Source organism: Chlamydotis macqueenii, chromosome 1 (genome assembly GCF_036417535.1).
Source record: "Chlamydotis macqueenii isolate bChlMac1 chromosome 1, bChlMac1.mat, whole genome shotgun sequence".
NCBI classification, from domain to species: domain Eukaryota; kingdom Metazoa; phylum Chordata; class Aves; order Otidiformes; family Otididae; genus Chlamydotis; species Chlamydotis macqueenii.
In genome coordinates this window covers 214,717,804-214,737,977 of record NC_141556.1, presented here as the reverse complement: position 1 = coordinate 214,737,977, position 20,174 = coordinate 214,717,804, and the positions used below count along the sequence as shown (strand labels likewise).

The 20,174-nt window shown below is 65.4% G+C and overlaps 1 protein-coding gene across 3 annotated transcripts in view; it reads left to right on the top strand.

The window, feature by feature from the left end:
• The window catches only part of PDE2A (phosphodiesterase 2A), a 41,401-nt gene extending 26,959 nt beyond the window's left edge, over window positions 1–14,442 (top strand). For all 3 annotated transcript variants that reach the window (XM_086739821.1, XM_086739820.1, XM_086739822.1), the window contains 28 exons: window positions 828–916; window positions 2,240–2,349; window positions 3,644–3,699; window positions 3,786–3,845; window positions 3,928–4,087; window positions 4,183–4,235; window positions 4,795–4,869; window positions 4,995–5,036; window positions 5,126–5,194; window positions 5,320–5,450; window positions 5,560–5,671; window positions 5,765–5,804; window positions 7,131–7,194; window positions 7,284–7,362; window positions 7,473–7,650; window positions 9,711–9,823; window positions 10,062–10,139; window positions 10,236–10,358; window positions 10,526–10,596; window positions 10,679–10,801; window positions 10,885–10,972; window positions 11,093–11,140; window positions 11,231–11,305; window positions 11,446–11,545; window positions 11,679–11,791; window positions 12,044–12,082; window positions 12,422–12,528; window positions 12,783–14,442. In XM_086739821.1, coding sequence (XP_086595947.1) covers window positions 828–916; window positions 2,240–2,349; window positions 3,644–3,699; window positions 3,786–3,845; window positions 3,928–4,087; window positions 4,183–4,235; window positions 4,795–4,869; window positions 4,995–5,036; window positions 5,126–5,194; window positions 5,320–5,450; window positions 5,560–5,671; window positions 5,765–5,804; window positions 7,131–7,194; window positions 7,284–7,362; window positions 7,473–7,650; window positions 9,711–9,823; window positions 10,062–10,139; window positions 10,236–10,358; window positions 10,526–10,596; window positions 10,679–10,801; window positions 10,885–10,972; window positions 11,093–11,140; window positions 11,231–11,305; window positions 11,446–11,545; window positions 11,679–11,791; window positions 12,044–12,082; window positions 12,422–12,528; window positions 12,783–13,008 — 2,622 coding nt within the window. In that variant the 3' untranslated portion in view covers window positions 13,009–14,442. The remainder of the gene's footprint in view (window positions 1–827; window positions 917–2,239; window positions 2,350–3,643; window positions 3,700–3,785; window positions 3,846–3,927; window positions 4,088–4,182; window positions 4,236–4,794; window positions 4,870–4,994; window positions 5,037–5,125; window positions 5,195–5,319; window positions 5,451–5,559; window positions 5,672–5,764; window positions 5,805–7,130; window positions 7,195–7,283; window positions 7,363–7,472; window positions 7,651–9,710; window positions 9,824–10,061; window positions 10,140–10,235; window positions 10,359–10,525; window positions 10,597–10,678; window positions 10,802–10,884; window positions 10,973–11,092; window positions 11,141–11,230; window positions 11,306–11,445; window positions 11,546–11,678; window positions 11,792–12,043; window positions 12,083–12,421; window positions 12,529–12,782) is intronic.
• Window positions 14,443–20,174: the final 5,732 nt, after the last annotated feature.

Genomic DNA, 20,174 nt, shown 5'->3' with positions numbered 1-20,174 from the left:
GAGCTATATGTGGGTATATACATGTGTTTCTGCACATGTGTACCATGTACATGTGTTTACGTGTGTGGGTGCGTACACGTGTTTACACATGTGAGTGTGTACATGTGTTTGTGTGTGGGGGTGTATGTGTGTTTACATACCTGTGTGTTTGCACATGTGTTCATATACATGTGTGCGTATTCATGTGTTCATACACATGTGGCTGTGTACATGTGTTCACACACGTGTGAATCTGTATTGTGTGTTTATGCACATGTATGGGTGTGTCCATGTGTTTGTGTGCAGGTATACATGTGTTTACACGCGTGCGTGGGTGTACACATGTGTTTATGTGTGAGTGTGCGTGTTTATGTGTGGGTATAGGTGTGTTTACACATGTGTGAGTGCACATGTGTTTATGCGTGGGTGTGTATATTTATTTACACATGTGTAGCTGTACACGTGTGTTTATGGGTGTGTACATGTGTCTACACACGTGTTTGGCTATGCATATGTGTTTGTGTGGGTGTGCACATGTATTTACACGCACGTGTGTGGCTGTGCACATGTGTTTGTGTGCGGGTGTACGTGTGTTTACACGCACACCTGGCTGTGCATGTGTGTTTGTGTGTGGGTGTATGTATTTACACACACGTGTGGGTGTGTACGTGTGTTCATGTGTGCTATATGTGTGTTTACACACGTGTGGCTGTGCACACGTTTGTGTGCAGGCGTGTCCGTGGCTCTGGCCCTGGGGAGGCTGGGGCCGGTCCCGCTCCCCGCGGCGGGGGGCTGGGTGCGGGCGGGGGTCCCGGTCCCCGGGCGCTGCCCGCTGTGTCCCCCCCCAGGAGCACGTGTACATCTACCTGCCCGACGGGGAGAGCCGGCTGCTCTGCGACGACCCCCCCCACGAGCTGCCGCCCGACGGGGCGCTCCGGTGAGGCTGGGCACACGCGTGTGGGCTGGCGGGGGGCATGCACGCCCGTCCTCACCCCTGTCCCTCTCCCCTTTCCCTTCCCCATCTCCATCCTCGTCCTCTGGCGCATGGCGGGATGCACACGTGCACACAGGGCACACATGCACGCACAGGGACACACATGGACACACAGGGACACACGTGTGCTGTGCATGCGCAGGGGGCACGCACGTGCCCAGGGACACGTGTGTGCACAGGATACACACGCATGTACAGGGGGACACACGTGCACAGGCACTGCGTGCACGCAGGGGGCGCACATGTATGTACAAGTGCTGTGCATGTGCAAGGGACACATGCATGCATGGGACACACGTGCCTGAGTGCGGTGCATGTGCTGGGCACATACACATGTACACAGGGCACACACACGTGCACAGGGATCCACACATGCACTGGTGCTGTGTGTGTGCAGGGGATGCACATGCATGCACAGGGACACTCAGACGTGCACAGGACACACACGCATGCACAAGGACGCACACATGCACAGCACACACATGTGCACAGGGACACACACATGCATGCACAGGGACACATGTGCTTGCACAGGGACACACGTGCCTGCCCAAGCGCTGTACATGTGCAGGGGACAGAGACATGCACAGGGGGACACACACGCATGCCCAGGGACACACATGTGTACACAGGGACACACACATGCACACACACATGCGTGCACAGGACACACACTCAGATGCACAAGGACATACACGCATGTGCACAGGCACACATGTGCCTGCCCAAGCGCTGTGCCTATGCAGGAAACATACATGCACAGGGACACAGACATGTACACACAGACACACACGCATGCACAGGACACACATGCATGCACAGGACATACGCATGCACAAGGACATAAATGCATGTGAGAACAGGGTCACACACACATGCACAGTACATGCAAATGCGCAGGATACACACATGCACAGGGACATACATGTGTGCGTGCGCAGGGACATGCACACACACACGTGCACAGGACACATGCCTTGCACAGGACACACATGTGTGCACAAGGACACACTCACACGTGTGCATAGTGACACGTGTGCACAGGACATGCACACACACATGCACAGGGACACGCACACACATGCACAGGACGCACACACGTGGACAGGACGCGCAGGCACAGGGACATACGTGTGTGCATGCACAGGGACACACACACACTCAGGACACACACGCGTGCCCGGGCGCCGCGCAGGGAACACGCGTGCCCCGGTGCGGCGCGGCCCGTGCGGGGTGGCCCCGCGGCTCAGGGTCCCGGTCCCGCAGGGATGCGGTGCGCAGGCAGAGGCGGCTGCAGTGCGGGGGGCTGCCCCCCGCCGAGCTCCCCGCCCCCCACCTGGGACCCCTGGCCGCGCCCCTGGCCCCCGGCACACAAGGTGGGGCTGCGGGGGGCGGGGGGGGAAATGGGTCGGGGGGTGGGGGGGTTGATGGGTGGGTGGGTGGGGGAGTTGGTGGGTGGGAGAGTGGGTGGGTGGGTGGGTGAACGGATGGAAGAGTGGGTGATGGGTGGGTGGAAGGGTTGGCAGATGGGTGGGTGGGTGGGCATAGGGCTGGGGGGCACACGGGACAATGGGTGGGCGTAGGCCTGAGTGGGTGGGTGGGTTGGTACGTGGGTGGGTGAAGGAGCTGGTGGGTGAGTGGGTTGATGGATGGAAGGGTTGGTAGATGGGTGGGTGGGTGGGTGGAAGGGTTGGTAGATGGGTGGGTGGATGGGTGGGTGGGTTGATGGATGGGTGGGTGGATGGAAGGGTTGGTAGATGGGTGGGTTGATGGGTGGGTGGGTGGATGGAAGGGTTGGTAGATGGGTGGGTAGATGGGTGGGTGGATGGGTGGGTGGGTTGATGGGTGGGTGGGTGGATGGAAGGGTTGGTAGATGGGTGGGTGGGTGGATGGAAGGGTTGGTAGATGGGTGGGTTGATGGGTGGGTGGGTGGGTGGGTGGGTTGATGGGTGGGTGGGTGGATGGAAGGGTTGGTAGATGGGTGGGTGGGTGGATGGGTGGGTGAGAGGACGGAAGGGTTGGTAGATGGGTGGGTGGATGGGTGGGTGGGTTGATGAGTGCATGGGTTGATGGGTGGGTGGGTGGAAGGGTTGGTAGATGGGTGAGTGAATGAGGGGTGGGTTGAAGAGTTGGTAGCTGGGTGGGTGGGTGGATGGATGGGAGAGTTGGTAGCTGGGTGGGTGGCCGAATGGGTTGATGGGTGGATGGGTGGGAGAGCTGGTAGACGGGTGGGTTGGCAGAGGGGTTGATGGGTGGATGGGTGGGTAGGTGGGTGTGAGACTCAGAAGATGAGCTGGGTTGATGGATGGGTGGGTGGGAGAGTTGGTGGGTGAGTGGGTGAATGCGTGTATGGACAGATGGGAGACTTGGTGGGTGGGTGGGTGAGCAGGAGAGTCAGTTGGTGGGTGGGTGCCCAGAGAGGCGGTGGGTGCCCCATCCCTGGAACCATTCCAGGCCAGGTTGGCCGGGGCTGTGAGCAACCTGATGTGGTTGGAGATGTCCCTGCTCCTTGCAGGGGGGTTGGGCTGGGTGGGCTTGGACGCTCCCTTCCCACCCAAACCCTTCTGTGATTCCATGGGTGGGTGGGTGACGCACGGGGACGTGGTGGCCCCTGCCCCCCAGGGGCACCCACCGCAGCCCCCGGTGCCGACCCCCCCTCTGTCCCCGCAGTGCTCGTCATCCCGCTGGCGGACGAAGACAGCGGGGCGGTGGTCTGCGTCATCCTGGTGAGCGCGGGGACGCGGGGACGGGCCCCGGCCCCCCGCCTCCTCGCGCCCCAACCCCCTCGCGTCCCCCCGTTTCCCACCCCCAGGTCCGCTGCGGCCAGCTGAGCGACTGCGACGAGCGCAACCTGCGCGCGCTGGAGAGACACGTGAGTCGCCCCGCTTCGCCCGCGGGCCCCCCCTCCCCGTCCCCGTTGTCCCCCCCGTGTCCCTCACGCCCCCGCCGCGCAGACCCTGGTGGCGTGCGGGCGCCTGCGAGCCCTGCAGAAGCTGCAGCCCTGGCCCCGCGTCAGCCCCTCCACCGGCTCCTCCCAAAACTCCCCGGCCAAGGCGCAGAACGCGCCCGACGGCGGCTACAGCGACCTGGACTGCAAGATCCTGCGGCTCTGCGGTGAGGGCGGGGGGGCGGCGGGGGCGGGGGGGCGCGCGGGAAGGGTGAATTTGGGGTGCTGAGCCCCTCACGGCGCTCTCGCCCCCCTCGTGCAGGCGAGCTGTACGACCTGGACGCCGCCTCGCTCCAGCTCAAGGTCGTCAACTACGTGAGTAGCTGCCTCGCCCCGGTGCCCCCCCCACCTGGCCTCGGCCCGCCCCACCTCGCCTCGGACCCCCCAGCCCCAGGGTGCAGCGGGGACCCCCGTTTTATTTCCAAAAAAAAAAAAAAACCCAAAAGGAAAAGAAAATCCCTCAACGCAAAGGATCTGCTCGAGTAGCAGCCGCGCAGCCGTCAGTAGGGACCAGAGTGAACAGCCTTGTCGTAGCCCTCAGTGGGGCGTAGCCATCAGTAGGCTCCAGAGTGAACGGTGCCACCCTGAGCGCAGAAACGCTGAGGGAGGACCTGTGGGTGCCCCCCCCGCTCTCTAGCGTCCCGCGCGCAGCCCTCAGTAGTGTCCGGAGCGAACAGCCTTGCCCTCGCCATCGGTAGGCTCCAGGGTGAACGGGATCAGCCGGAGGGAAGAGGTTTTAGGGGGCACCTGGCTCTGCGTGACGCCTGGGGGTGCCCTGGGGATGGGGAGGCGGGGGAGAGGCCCGATCCTGACCTGGGGGGGGGGGGGGGGGTTGGGGTGCTGACCACGCCCCCCCCTCCCGCCGCCCCCCCAGCTGAAGCAGGAGACCCAGTCGCTCTGCTGCTGCCTCCTGCTCGTCTCTGAGGACAACCACCAGCTCTTCTGCCAGGTGGGTGCTGCCCCGACGCCAACCCCCCCACTGCCGTGGGACTGGGGGGGGTCCCGCATCCCCCCCGGCCCCAGCCCGGGGTGCAGCCCACCCTCGCCCCCCACATCCCGACGTCTCCCTTGCAGGTGGTGGGGGAGCGCGTCCTGGAAGAGGAGATCAGCTTTTCGGTGAGCGGGGTGGCGGGGGGATGTGGGGGGGGGGACAGGGGACACAGCGGGGTGGGGGTCTCACCCGTGTGTGTGTGTCCCCCCTCAAGCTCACTTTCGGGCGCCTGGGGCGGGCGGTGGAGGACAAGAAGTCCATCACCCTGAAGGACGTCAGCGAGGTGCGTACGGCGTCACCGACCTCACCGCGCGTCCCCCCGGGCTGGGGGGGCTTGGCGGGACGGGGCGGGGCGGGGGGTGAAAATCCCCAAATCCTGCCCCGTTGTGCCCCCCCCGGGCCCCGCAGGAGGAGCACAAGCAGCTGAGCAGCCTGCTGGGGCGCGAGGTCACCTCCATGCTCTGCGTCCCCGTCACCAGCCGCGCCACCTCCCGCGTGGTGGCCTTGGCCTGCGCCTTCAACAAGCTGGGCGGCGGCAGGTGAGCGCCCGGGACGCGTTTTGGGGAGCGGGATGGGCGCCAGGCGGGCCCCCCGCCCCGTCACGGGGTCACCTCCGTCACGGGGTGCGCGTGTCCCCGTCCCCGGCAGCTACACGGACGCGGACGAGCGCACGGTGCAGCACTGCTTCTGCTACACCTCCACCGTGCTCACCAGCACCCTGGCCTTCCAGAAGGAGCAGAAGCTGAAGTGCGAGTGCCAGGTGAGCGCCGCGCCGCGAGCACGCGTGCGCACACGCGTGTGCGCGTGCCGGGTCACACGGGATCTTGATGGCGTCCCCTCTTGTCCCCGCCAGGCCCTGCTGCAGGTGGCGAAGAACCTCTTCACGCACTTGGGTAGGCGCGGGGAGCGCAGCCGTGGGTGCGCGGGGGTCCCCCCCGGCCCCAGGGGCTGCTGCTTGCGCGCGTGTGCTTTGCGTGTGAGCGCGGAGCGCTGTGCACAGCGAGAAGTGCGCGTGCGCGTGCGCCCCGCTGCGCGGATATAGCGCTGCGCACGCTGCTGCGCACGTGCACACGCTGCTGCATGAACACACGCACACACGCGCTGCTGTGCACGCGTGTTGCTGCATGAACGTGCACCACTGCAGACATAGGCTGCTGCAGCAGCATGCGCACTGCTGCACACATGCTGCTGTATGCACACGCATGCACTGCTGCACACACATTGTTGCATGCACGCACAGTGCCGCAGGCAAACATGCACTGCTGCAAGGACACGCGTGCAGTGCTACACACATACACTGCTGCATGCACGTGCTGCTGTGTGCACACATGCGCTGCTGCACACACACTGCTGCATGCAAACCTGCACCGCTGCAGACACGCTGCACACACACTCTGCTGCACGCACATGCCGCTACATCTACACATGCACTGCTGCATGCACGCACATTGCTGCATGCATGTGCATTGCTGCAGGAACACGGGCACTGCTACAAGCACGTGTGTGCACTGCTCCACACGCTGCTGCACACACACACTGCTGCATGCACATGCAGTGCTGCAGGCAAACACGCACTGCTGCAGACACATGCTGCTGCAGGAACACATGCAAACGCATGCACTGCTGCACATGCACCTCTGCACAGACACAGGTGCTGCTGCAGGAACACACGCACTGCTGCAAGTACAGGCATGCGCCGCTGCATACGCACATTGCTGCACGCACATGCAGTGCTGCAGGCCAATATGCGCCACTGCAGACACACACTGCTGCATGCATGCACGCACTGCTGCAAGCACATGTTGCTGCAGGAACACACACACTGCTGCAAGTACAGGCATGCACCGCTGCATACGCACATTGCTGCATGCACACACGCACTGCTGCAGGCCCACGCGTGCGCTGCTGCTGCACACCCAGACCCCCCGCCCTGCTGCACTGCACTGCGCACCAGCACCCTGCCGCGCTGCGTGTGCTGTTGCCCTCTCACCCAGGCCGTGTCACCACTCCACGTGCACGCACACGCATGTACACGCATGCACACGTGTGTTCACGCGTGCACGGGCTCTGCGCAGACCCCAGGCCCTTTCTGTGTTGCCCCCGCGCTGGCGGCGCAGCCCCAGCTGAGACCCCCCCCATTTCGTTGCACGAGTGGGGCGCTGGTGGCGGCTGGGGGCTCCCTGACCATTCCCCGCCCCCCCCCCCCCGCTCCGTTGCAGACGACGTCTCGGTCCTGCTGCAGGAGATCATCACGGAGGCCCGCAACCTCAGCAACGCCGAGATGTGAGTGGGCGCGGGCGGGCGGGGCGCACGCGGGTGGGCGCGGGACCCCCGTGGGGCGCGAGCGGCGGCGGCGGCATGGTCTCTCGCAGATGCTCCGTGTTCCTGCTGGACCGGCTCAGCCACGAGCTGGTGGCCAAGGTGTTCGACGGCGGCGTGGTGGACGACGAGGTGAGCGCGGGGACGAGGGGAGGGGGTTTTGTGGGGGGGGGGGGGGCCGGGGGTCCCGTCCCCTCGCCCCACCCCGTCGCGGTGACCCCCCCGCCCTCGCTGCCCCGCAGAGCTACGAGATCCGCATCCCCGCCGACCAGGGCATCGCGGGGCACGTGGCCACCACCGGCAAGATCCTGAACATCAAGGACGCCTACTCGCACCCGCTCTTCTACCGCGGCGTGGACGACAGCACCGGCTTCCGCACCAGGAACATCCTCTGCTTCCCCATCAAGAACGAGAGCCAGGGTGAGGGGCGCGGCGCTGGCACACGGGCGCGGCACGCGGCACACGGCACACAGGCACAGCACACGGCACATGGCACACAGCACACGGGAACAGCAACACGGCACGCGGCACACGGCACACAGGCACAGCACACGGCACACGGCACACAGGCACGGCACACGGCACACAGGCACAGCACACGGCACGCGGCACACGGGAACAGCACACGGCACACGGGCGCAGCACACGGCACACGGACGCGGCACACAGGCACAGCACGCGGCACACGGCACACAGGCACAGCACGCGGCACACGGGCGCAGCACACAGCACGCGGCACACGGGAACAGGACGTGGCACACGGACGCGGCACACGGGCACAGCACACGGCACGCGGCACACGGCACACAGGCACAGCACACGGCACACGGGCGCGGCACGCGGCACACGGCACACGGACGCGGCACACGGCACACAGGCACGGCACACGGCACACAGGCACAGCACACGGCACGCGGCACATGGCACACGGGAACAGCACACGGCACACGGGCGCAGCACACGGCACGCAGCACACGGCACACGGGAACAGCACACGGCACACAGGAACAGCACACGGCACACGGGCGCAGCACACGGCACGCGGCACACGGGTGTGGTGGTGTCCCCCTGGCGCGTGGGCACGGCACTGTCCCCCCCTACGTGGGCACAATCCTGTCACCCAGGACGTGGGCGCGGTCCTGTCACTCAGCACGTGGGCACGATCCTGTCCCCAGCGTGTTGGCACGATCCTGTCACCCAGGACGTGGCACAATGCTGTCCCCAGCGTGTGAGCGTGGTCCTGTGCCCACTACATGGGCACCATCCTGTCACCCAGCACAGGGACACAGCGCTGTCCCCAGCCCGTGGGCACGATCCTGTGCCCCTCTACATGGGCACCATGCTGTCACCCAGCACAGGGACACAGCGCTGTCCCCAGCCCGTGGGCACGATCCTGTGCCCCTCTACATGGGCACCATCCTGTCCCCAGCACCTGTCCCCAGCGCTGTCCCCAGAATGCGGTCACAATCTTGTCCCCCGGCACAGGAGCACCATCCTGTCCCCAGCCCGTGGGCACAGCACCCTCCCCAGCACGTGGACACGATCCTGTCCCTCCCTACATGGGCACAACTGTGTCACCCAGGACACGGGCACCATCCTGTCCCCTGCACACGGGCACTGTCCTGTCACCCAGGACACGGGCACCATCCTGTCCCCCGCACACGGGCACTGTCCTGTCACCCAGGACACGGGCACCATCCTGTCCCTCCCCACATGGGCACAGCGCTGTCCCCAGCCCGTGGGCACAATTCTGTCACCCCGCACATGGGCGCGGCACTGTCCCCAACCCGTGGGCGCGGCACTGTCCCTCCCCATGCGGGCATGATCCTGTTACGCGGGGCAGGGGCACGATCCTGTCCCCAGCCCGTGGGCACGGTCCTGTCCCCCAGTGTGTGGGCACGATCCTGTCCCCAGCCCGTGGGCACAGCACTGTCCCCACTAAATGGGCACGATCCTGTCCCCAGCCCGTGGGCACGATCCTGTCCCCAGTGTGTGGGCACGGTCCTGTCCCCCAGTGTGTGGGCACGATCCTGTCCCCCAGCCCGTGGGCACGATCCTGTCCCCAGTGTGTGGGCACGATCCTGTCCCCCAGCCCGTGGGCACGATCCTGTCCCCAGCCCGTGGGCACAGCACTGTCCCCACTAAATGGGCACGATCCTGTCCCCAGCCCGTGGGCACGATCCTGTCCCCAGTGTGTGGGCACGATCCTGTCCCCCAGCCCGTGGGCACGGTCCTGTCCCCAGCCCATGGGCACGATCCTGTCCCCAGCCCGTGGGCACGATCCTGTCCCCCAGCCCGTGGGCACGATCCTGTCCCCAGCCCGTGGGCACGATCTTGCTGTCCCCCCAAATGGGCGCAGCGCTGTCCCCAAGCACGTGGGTACGATCTGGTCTCCAGCACCCGGGCACAGCGCTGTCCCCAGCACACGGGCCTGATCCTGCCCCCTGTCCCGTCCCCCCCGCCCCCCGCCCTGCTCCCAGAGGTCATCGGGGTGGCGGAGCTGGTCAACAAGATCAACGGCCCCTGGTTCAGCAAGTTCGACGAGGACCTGGCCACCGCCTTCTCCATCTACTGCGGCATCAGCATCGCCCACGTGCGTACCCGAGGGGGGGTCCCCAGCCCGGGGAGGGGACGAGGGGGACCCCACCGCTCCGCCCTGGAGCTGAGGGATGGAGATGGAGGAGGACACGCGCGTGTGGTCCCCGTTCCTTGGGGACAAGTGGTGGTGATGGGACGGGGAAGGTACACACGGGGTGTGGGGATGTGGTGGGGGGGTTTGGGGGGGCTTGGGGGGGGTCTGCCCACCCCCGTACCCCGCTCCCGCCCCGCAGTCGCTGCTGTACAAGAAGGTGAACGAGGCGCAGTACCGCAGCCACCTGGCCAACGAGATGATGATGTACCACATGAAGGTGAGGTGGCATGGGGACGGCGGGGGGGGACACACCGGCTGGGACCCCTGCCGGGGGACACTTTGGGGACCCGGTGACGGCGCCGTTGTCCCGCAGGTGTCGGACGATGAGTACACCAAGCTGCTGAGCGAGGGCATCCAGCCCGTGTCCGCCATCGACCCCAACTTCGCCAACTTCACCTACACGCCGCGCTCGCTGCCCGAGGACGACACCTCCATGGTGAGGACCACGAGGACGGACCCCCCCCGACCGCCGCCGTCGGGTCGCGTACCCCAAACCGGGGGGGCTGGATGGGGGGGACGTGGCGTCTCCCTGCCCCCGTGCTGGGTAGAGGGGGCCCTTCTCGGTGTTGTCACCCTCCGCCGCCCGCCCTGTCCCCTCCGCAGGCCATCCTGAGCATGCTGCAGGACATGAACTTCATCAACACCTACAAGATGGACCGCCAGACCCTCACCAGGTGGGTCCCCATCCCTGCGGGACCCCTGGGCAGACAAGGGGGTCCCCGAGGGGTGACAAGCCCCCCTGCCCCTCCCCGCCAGGTTCTGCCTGATGGTGAAGAAGGGCTACCGCGACCCCCCCTACCACAACTGGATGCACGCCTTCTCCGTCTCCCACTTCTGCTACCTGCTCTACAAGAACCTGGAGCTCGTCAACTACCTGGAGTAAGCGCGGGGACCGTCCCCGCCCCACCGGGGTGCTCCCCACCCTCCCGCCTGCCTCAGTTTCCCCTCTTTCCCTTCCCCAGAGACATCGAGATCTTTGCCCTCTTCATCTCCTGCATGTGCCACGACCTGGACCACAGAGGCACCAATAACTCCTTCCAGGTGGCCTCGGTGAGCCGAGCCCCGCGCTGGGACGTGCGCGTGGGGCAGGGGGGGGACACGGGGACAGAGCTCGGGGCGGGGGGGTCCGCACCCCCATAACTCTGTGACTCCGGTTGCTCTGCCTCGCAGAAATCGGTCCTGGCCGCGTTGTACAGCTCGGAGGGCTCTGTCATGGAGGTAACGTCATCCCCCCTCCCCAAAAACCCTCCCCACCGCCCCGGGGGGCAGCGGCCCGGCCGTCTCCCACCGCCCCGGCTCCTCCCGCAGAGGCACCACTTCGCCCAAGCCATTGCCATCCTCAACAGCCAAGGCTGCAACATCTTCGACCACTTCTCCCGCAAGGTGAGGGCCCTCAACCCTTCGGCCCCGCGCCGCCCCCTCGTCCCCACCCGCACCCCCCGGCCTCCCCATCCCTTGGGATGCAGGGGTTGGGCGAGGGGACGCGGAGCCGGTGACGGCGGGCGCGCTGCCTGGTTCCGCAGGACTACCAGCGCATGCTGGACCTGATGAGGGACATCATCTTGGCCACCGACCTGGCCCACCACCTGCGCATCTTCAAGGACCTCCAGAAGATGGCGGAAGGTGAAGTTCCTGGGCTCGGGATCGGGAAGGCGGTGGGAACTCGTCCCAGCTGTCCCCAGGCCTCGCGCAGGGGGTGGTGGGGGCTCCCTCCCGAGCCCCCCGCCCCAACCGCTGCCCCGTTGCCCGCCCGCAGTGGGTTATGACGCCAAGAACAAGCAGCACCGCAGCCTGCTGCTCTGCCTGCTCATGACCTCCTGCGACCTCTCCGACCAGACCAAGGGCTGGAAGACCACCAGGAAGATCGCGGTGAGTGCCGTGCCGTGGGGCCGACCCCCCCCACCCTGCCCCAAATGCCACCCCAGACCAGCCTTGCCCCTCACAGTGGTGTCGTGCCCCGCCAGACCACCCGGCAGCCCCCTCCATGCCGGGAGCGTGTTCCTACCCAACGCAGAGGCGTTCCCCCCGCGGTCGTGGAGAGGGGTCCAGAGGGCAGGCGGGGTGGGGGGTCACCCTAGGTGTGCACCCCCTCCCACCATGCTGACAGCCTATCCCTTGCAGGAGCTGATCTACAAGGAGTTCTTCTCCCAGGGTGACTTGGTAGGTAGCACCAAGGCTTGGTAGGTGCAAGGTTGGGCTTGGCCAACGCTCTTGGCAAACACCAAGGGGGCTGGGATGAGATGGAGGATAGGCAGGAAGGTCTTGGCCGGGAATGGGGAAGGGACAGGGAGTTCTTCTCCCAGGATGACTTGGTAGGTAGCACCAAGGCTTGGTGGGTAGCAGCAGAGCTTGGTAGGTGCAAGGTTGGGCTTGGCCAACGCTCTTGGTGAACATCAAGGGGGCTGGGATGAGGTGGGAGGTTGAGCAGGAAGGTCTTGGCCGGGAATGGGGAGGGGACACCCACCGATGTTGACCTCCCCCACCTTGCCATCGCTGCAGGAGAAGGCCATGGGCAACCGCCCGCTGGAGATGATGGACCGGGAGAAAGCCTACATCCCCGAGCTGCAGATCAGCTTCATGGAGCACATCGCCATGCCCATCTACAAGTGAGCCCCCGGGGCCGGCGCCGGGGTGGGGGGGCCCTCTCCCATCACCCCACAACCCTTCCCACGCCGGGGTGGGATGGGGCGGTGCTGGGCTGGGGGTCTTGCAGATGTTCAGGGGGCTTCCAAGAAGCGAGGAGGAGGAGGAGGAGGACGAGGAGGAGGCGGAGGAGGCGGAGGAGGGGAGCGGGGTCGCAGCCACCGGAGGGGGTGGTGCGGCCCCGTGCTGATGGAGCGCCCCCCCCCGACCCCCCCAGGTTGCTGCAGGACCTGTTCCCCAGGGCGGCCGAGCTCTACGAGAGGGTGGCCAGCAACCGGGAGCAGTGGACGAAGGTCTCCCACAAATTCACCATCCGGGGGCTGCCCAGCAACAACTCCCTGGACTTTTTGGATGAAGAATACGACCCCCAGGCCCCCGACCCCCAACTCAACGGCTGCCTGGAGCCCCCCGAGGGGGGTCAGGCCGAGGCGGGGGCCGAGTGAGGGGATGATGGCGAGGTGGGGGGCTGGGGGCCAGGAGCATCCTCAACCCTCGTGTCCCCCCCCCCCACCTCGGCCCATCGGGAGGAGGTCTGGGGGGACGTCGGTGGCTCCGGACCACCACGGTGAGGTCCTCCCCCCCCAGCCGCGTGACTGTCCCCTCCCTCCAGGTGTCCCCACCACCCCGGGGGGTCCCCGGACCCCGCTTTGCTGGGTGAGAGGGAGACACGGTGGGGCTGGGGGATGGGTGTCCCTCAAATTGCCTTAAGGCTGCAGGTCCTGGCCCCCCGGGGGGACGATGGGGGCGCCCCCCGACCCCCCCCTGCCCCCGACCCACTCACCCCACAGCTGGGACCCCTGTCCCTCGCCCAGCCCCGTCCCCTGCAAGGGCTACACGCGTGCCAGGGCCGGGTGGGGTCTGCACGCACAGCGGGGCGGGGGCTGCGCGCCCGTGGCAGAGGGTCCCGGCCCCGCCGTGTCCCCAGCGCGTGGGTGTTTCTCCGGCTCCGCGCCGCGGTGCCCACCCACCCGGGGGGCTCTTCTCTGGGAGCGGCTGCTCCGGTGACCGACGTGTCCATGAGCATCCCCAGCACGCAGTGGCTTCACAACTCCTGCACACCACCATGCATGGACCCTGATGGTCTCCTGCTGTCCCTCTGGGCCTGCAGACCACCATGCATGGACCCTGATGGTCTCCTGCGGTCCCTCTGGGCCTGCAGACCACCATGCATGGACCCTGATGGTCTCCTGCAGTCCCTCTGGGCCTGCAGACCACCATGCATGGACCCTGATGGTCTCCTGCGGTCCTTCTGGTCCTGCACACCACCATGCATGGACCTCGCTGGCACCCCATGGTCCCTCTGCTCCTGCAGACCACCATGCATGGAGCCTGATGGTCTCCCATGGTCCCTCCAGCGCTATTGACTGCCATGCATGGACCCTGCCATCCTCCCATCGTCCTTCTGACCCTGCAGACCACCATGCACGGACACTGATGGCGTGGTCCGTCTGGTCCTGCAGACCGCCGTGCATGGACCGTGATGGTCTCCTATGGTCTGTCTGGTCTTGCAGACCACCGTGCATGGACCCTGATGGTCTCCTGCGGTCCTTCTGATGCCATCAACTGCCATGCATGGATCCTAGTGCCATCCTCCTGTGGTCCCTCTGGTCCCACTGACTGTCATGGATGGACCTCGCCATCCTCCTGTGGTCCATCTGACCCTACAGACCGCCATGCATGGACGGTGATGGCCTCCTGTGGTCCCTCTGGTCCTACTTAGCACCATGCAGGGATTCTGTTGGCCTCCTTGCAGTCCCTCTGGCCGTACACAGACCCTGCTGCTCTCCCACCAGCCCGCCGTCTTGTCGACTACTGTGCATGGACCCTACCATACTCCCATGGTCCCTCTGGTCCTACCAACCACCATGCATGGATGATGATGGCCTCCTGTGGTCCCTCTCGTCCTACCAACCACCATGCATGGGCCTTGCCATCCTCCTGTGGTCCCTCTGGTCCTACTGACCACCATGCATGGACAGTGATGGCCTTCTGTGGTCTCTCTGGTCCTACCAAGCACCATGCATGGATGGTGATGGCCTTCTGCGGTCTCTCTGGTCCTACCAAGCACCATGCATGGATGGTGATGGCCTTCTGCGGTCTCTCTGGTCCTACCAAGCACCATGCATGGATGGTGATGGCCTTCTGCGGTCTCTCTGGTCCTACAGAACACCATGCATGGATGGTGATGGCCTTCTGCGGTCTCTCTGGTCCTACCAAGCACCATGCATGGATGGTGATGGCCTTCTGCGGTCTCTCTGGTCCTACCAAGCACCATGCATGGATGGTGATGGCTTTCTGTGGTCTCTCTGGTCCTACAGAACACCATGCATGGATGGTGATGGCCTCCTGCAGTTCTTCCTGTCCTGCCAAGCACCATGCATGGGCCCTGCCATCTTCCTGTGGTCCCTCTGGTCCCACAACCCAACATGCATGGACTCCCTCAACCTTGGGGCTCTGCTCAACTGCCCCGCTGGTCCCTCCAGCTGTGCATGACCCAGGTCTGTGTCACCCCCCAACCAAAGCCACCGAAACACCCACGAGCAGGGGCAACCAGGCAGGGTGAGCCCCCCGGCGAGCAGCTGCTCTTGCGGGGTTGAGCCGAAGGAGGGGTCAGGGATGAGGGTGGGTGCTGAGCCCCCGTGGCTTCGTCACCCAGCTTGTGGGAGCTGCTGGGGTCACCATCACGGCAGCGGAAGGCGACGGGAGCGGCACGGTGAAATCCTAGTGCTGCCGGGGTCTGTCCAGTGGGGTCTGTCCCAGCGGGGTCGGTCCCACCAGGGTTGGTCCCGCCGGGGTCAAGGGCAGCCCGGGTGCAGCCGTGGGGCCGTTCGCCGCCCCATCCCGCTCCACCACCACATCCCACGGCACCGGGTCCCCACGGCGCGGCGACGCTCCCGGATCTGGGTACGGGCCAGCCGTTCCTCTCCTCGTCTCGTCTGTACGCGACGCCCCGCCCGTTTTCTCGGGGTGCCCGGAGCGCGCGCGTCTACGGGAGCAAGGGGAGACCCCCCCGAAGCCGAGCCGCTCCCCGGGGCCGAAGCGGACTGAATTCCTTTTGCCTTACCTACTCGGAGATGCCTTTAGCCAGATGCTTCGCCCAAACCCCGGCAGGACCCGCCCGGTGACCACGGCTGGCTGCTGGCCCACGGCTTCGCCTTCCCCCCGCTCCTCGGGAGAGGCCGGGACGGTCCCAGAAGGCAGCAGACCCCCAAACTGCAAGAGGCTCCATCCCCGGCCTGACGTCGTGCGGCCGACGCGCCGGCGGGCGCGAGCGCGCCCAACGGGTACCCGCTGCCGATCCGGGGGCGCCCGGCGATGCGCGCGGGGGGTCTCGCTGGTGCCGATGGATCCGGGGCGGGCCCCGCGCTGGGGTGCTGCGTCCCCGGGTACCGCGCAGGGATTTCCCCTTTCCCAGCCGTATCCCACTTTTCCAGCCCCCGCCGCTGGTGTGCGTAGGTGGTCGACGCTTTCCCGGCTCCCGCCCCTGTTCGTACCCCTCTGGGTACGGGGGCGCGGCCGGCACCCAGCCTGCCTCACCCACGGCGTGCACGGGCGCGTGCGGGCGTGCAAAACCTCCTCCGGCTTCTCTGTCCTCCCCTCTCGCGGCGCTGGTTGTTACAGGCTCCACCGGAGCCTGAGGAGGAGATGACTACTCTTCTTCTCCTTCCTTTTCTCCTTCTTCTTCTCCTCCTCCTTCCTTTTCTCCTTCTTCTTCTCCTCCTCCTTCCTTTTCTCCTTCTCCTTTTTCTTCTCCTGCTCCTTCTCCTCCTCTTTCCTTTTCTCCTTCTTCTCCTCCTCCTTCCTGTTATCCTCTTCCTTCTTCTTTTTCTCGTCCTCCTCTTCCTCCCTTTTCTTGTTCTTCTTTTCCTCCTTCTTCTTCTTCCTTCCTTCCTTCCTCTTCTGCTTCTCTTTCTCCTTCTCTTTCTTCTTCTTCCTCCTTTCTCACCACCTTCTCCTTCTCCTTGTCCTTCTTCTCGTTCTCCTTCTTCCTTTTCTCTTCTTCTCCTTCCTTTTCTCCTTCTTCATAATCATCTTCTCCTTCTTCCTTCTCCTTTTCCTTCTCCTCCTCCTCCTCCTCCTCCTTCTTCTTCTGCTCCTTCTGCTTCTCCTTCTTTTACTTCCTCTTCTCCTCCTCCTCTTTCTTCTTCTTCTCCTTCTCCTTCTCCTTCTTTTACTTCCTCTTCTCCTCCCCCTCTTTCTTCTTCTTCTCCTCCTCCTTCTCCTTCTCCTTCTTTTACTTCCTCTTCTTCTTCTCCTTTTTCTCCTCCTTCCTCTTTATTATTTTTTGGTGGGTTTTGGTTTTCCTAAATAAATTTCATACGTCGATCTCCCCGCGGCGGGTCGGTGGGTGCCTGCTGTCGGGGGTCCCAGGGGACGCTCTGCAGGAAGGGGTGGTCCCCAAGGACGTGCGGCGGCACCAGGGAGGGACAGCCTGTGCGCGGGGATGGACCTGGGCGCGTGCGGATCCCGCGAGGCGTGCGAGGCTGCGGGCTGTGCCCGGTGCGGGGTGCGGGCAGGGCTTGCCTTGCCAGGGGACCCTGGGCTGCCCCCGGCCCACATCCCGGTGGGAATGCTGTCCTCCACCAGTCCCCCTCCAGTGCCCTGTTCCCTCCTGGGATATCCCAGTTCCCCAGGATGCTCCCGTCCTCCGGGATGCTCCGGACCCCTGGGATGCTGTGATCCTCTGGGATGTCCCAGTCCCCTGGGATGCTCTGGACCCTTGGGATGCTCCAATCCCCCGGGATGCTCCGGATCCCTAGGATGCTCTGATCCTCTGGGATGTCTCAGTCCCCCAGTGATGCACCAGTCCCTCGGGATGCCCCACTCCCCCGGGATGCTCCGATCCCCCAGGATGCTCCAGTCTCCTGGGATGCTCTGGACCCCTGGGATGCTCCGATCCCCCGGGACGCTTCACACCCCTGGGATGCTCTGATCCTCTGGGATGTCCCAGTCCCCCCTTGATGCTCTGATATCCTGGGATAGTCCAGTCTCCTGGGATGCTTCACACCCCTGGGATGCTCTGATCCTCTGGGATACTCCACTCCCCTAGCGATGCTCCGGTCTCCCGGGATGCTCTGATCCCCTGGAATGCTCCAGTCCTCTGGGATGTCCCAGTCCCCCAGTGATGCTCCAGTCCCCTGGAATGCTCCGTGTCCCCCAGGATGCTCCGATCCCTGGGATGTTCTGGGCCTCCCAGGATGCCCTGATCCCTTGGGACGCTCCAGTCCCCCAGGATTCTCCAGTCCCTTGGGATCCACTGGCCCCTCGGGATGCTCCGGACCTCCAGGATGCTCTGCCCCGCTCGGGACGCTCCGGGTCAGGATCAGGCCCCAGTTGGGACCCCTCACCCGCAGCCGCCCGCGGGTCATGTCGCCATTTGCACTGCGGGTCCCAGCGCCGTCCCTGCGCGGCAGCGGTTCATGCCGGAGGGAAAAATCCCCGGCGCTGCCGAAATTGGGGTGAAAAGCCCACAAAAGCTGCCAGATGTCCCCCGGCAGCAAGGCCGAGAGCAAATCCCAGTGCTCCCAGCGTCCCCAAGTGCTCCCAGTGCTCCCCAGTGCTCCTAGTACCCCCAGTACCTGCCAGTGCTCCTAGTACCCCCAGTGACTCCAGCGCCTCCACTGCTCCCAGTGCCCCCAGTACCCCAGTGCTTCTAGTGTCCCCAGTACCTCGCACTGCCCCCAGTGTTCCCAGTGTTCCCAGTACCTCCAGTGGTCCCAGTGTCCCCCAATGCTCCCAGTGTCCCTCAGTGTACCCAGTGTCCCCAGTGCTCCCAGTGCCACCAGTGTCTCCCAGTATTCCCAGTGCCCCAGTGCTCCCAGTACCCCTAAAGCTCCCAGTGCTCCCAGTACCTTCAGTGCCCCCAGTGCTCCCAGTAACCTGTGGGAGCCTTGCAGTGAGGTGTGAGACGCAGGTCACGGGACTCTGGTCCAGTTCCAGTAACCGGCCCCTGCACAGCACTGCACCGCACTGCACAGCACCCTGCACGGCCCCGCACCACGTTGCATGAGAGCCCTTGCCTTGCACCCACGGCACTGCACCGCCCGGCAATGCGCAGCACTGCACCGCACTGCCACACTGCACAGCACTGCACCGCACCGTGCTGCGTCACATCACGCGGCAGCACTGCACCGCACTGCACCACACCAAACCACGCCGTGCTGTCGCCGTGCTGCGCTGCACCGCACTGCGCTACACAGCACCATCCATGTTGTATTGCACAGCACTGCACCGCACCGCACAGCACTGCACTGCACTGCACTGCACCACACAGCACCGCACCACACAGCACCATATTGCACTGCACAGCACTGCACAGCACTGCACGCCCAGTACCGTATTGCATTGTACAGCATTGCACTGCGCTGCACAGCACTGCACTGCACCACATTGCACTGTAGGGCACTGCAGAGCACTGCACCGCACAGCACTGCACCATATTGCACTGCACCGCACCGCACCGTACAGCACTGCACACCCAGTACCATCTTGCATTGTACAGCACTGCACCACACTGCACTGCACCATATTGCACTGCACAGCACTGCACAGCACTGCACAGCACCGCACAGCACCGCACAGCACCGCACTGCACGCACAGCACCGTATTGCACTGCACTGCACTGCACAGCACCGCACTGCAGGGCCCCGCACGGCCCGCACCGCCCCCCCGCACCGCACCACACTGCACCGCACGGCCCCGCCCAAGGCAGGAAATGCCCCGCCCCGCCGGGGCAGCACCGCCCCCCACTCTGATTGGCTACTCTAATACAGGAGGCGGGCGAGCGAGGGGGGCAGCCAATCAGAAGGAGAGAGGGGGGCTGCCCGCAGGCAGAGCTGAACTTCATTGGACAGCGCGGTGTCCCCTGGCCCCGCCCAGCACTGGGGTGTCCCGGGCCCCCTGTCCCCGTGTCCCACTGTCCCCCATCCCCTGTCCCCCGTCCCCCTGTCCTCACACCCCCCCTGTCCCCGTGTCCCCCTGTCCCCCATCCCCTGTCCCCCGTCCCCCTGTCCTCACACCCCCTGTCCCCCTGTCCCCCTGTCCTCACACCCCCCCTGTCCCCCTGTCCCCTGTCCCCCTGTCCTCACACCCCCCTGTCCCCCTGTCCCCTGTCCCCCGTCCCCCTGTCCTCACACCCCCCCTGTCCCCCTGTCCCCTGTCCCCCTGTCCCCGTGTCCCCCTGTCCCCCTGTCCTCACACCCCCCTGTCCCCCTGGTCCCCCCCTCCCCTGTCCTCACACCCCCCTGTCCCCCTGTCCCCCTGTCCCCCTGTCCCCGTGTCCTCACACCCCCTGTCCCCCTGTCCTCACACCCCCCTGTCCCTGTGTCCTCACACCCCCCTGTCCCCCTGTCCTCACACCCCCCTGTCCCTGTGTCCCCCTGTCCCTGTGTCCTCACACCCCCCTGTCCCCCTGTCCTCACACCCCCCTGTCCCTGTGTCCCCCTGTCCCCGTGTCCTCACACCCCCTGTCCCCCTGTCCTCACACCCCCCTGTCCCTGTGTCCCCCTGTCCCTGTGTCCTCACACCCCCCTGTCCCCCTGTCCCCTGTCCCCCTGTCCTCACACCCCCCTGTCCCCCTGTCCCCTGTCCCCCTATCCCCGTGTCCCC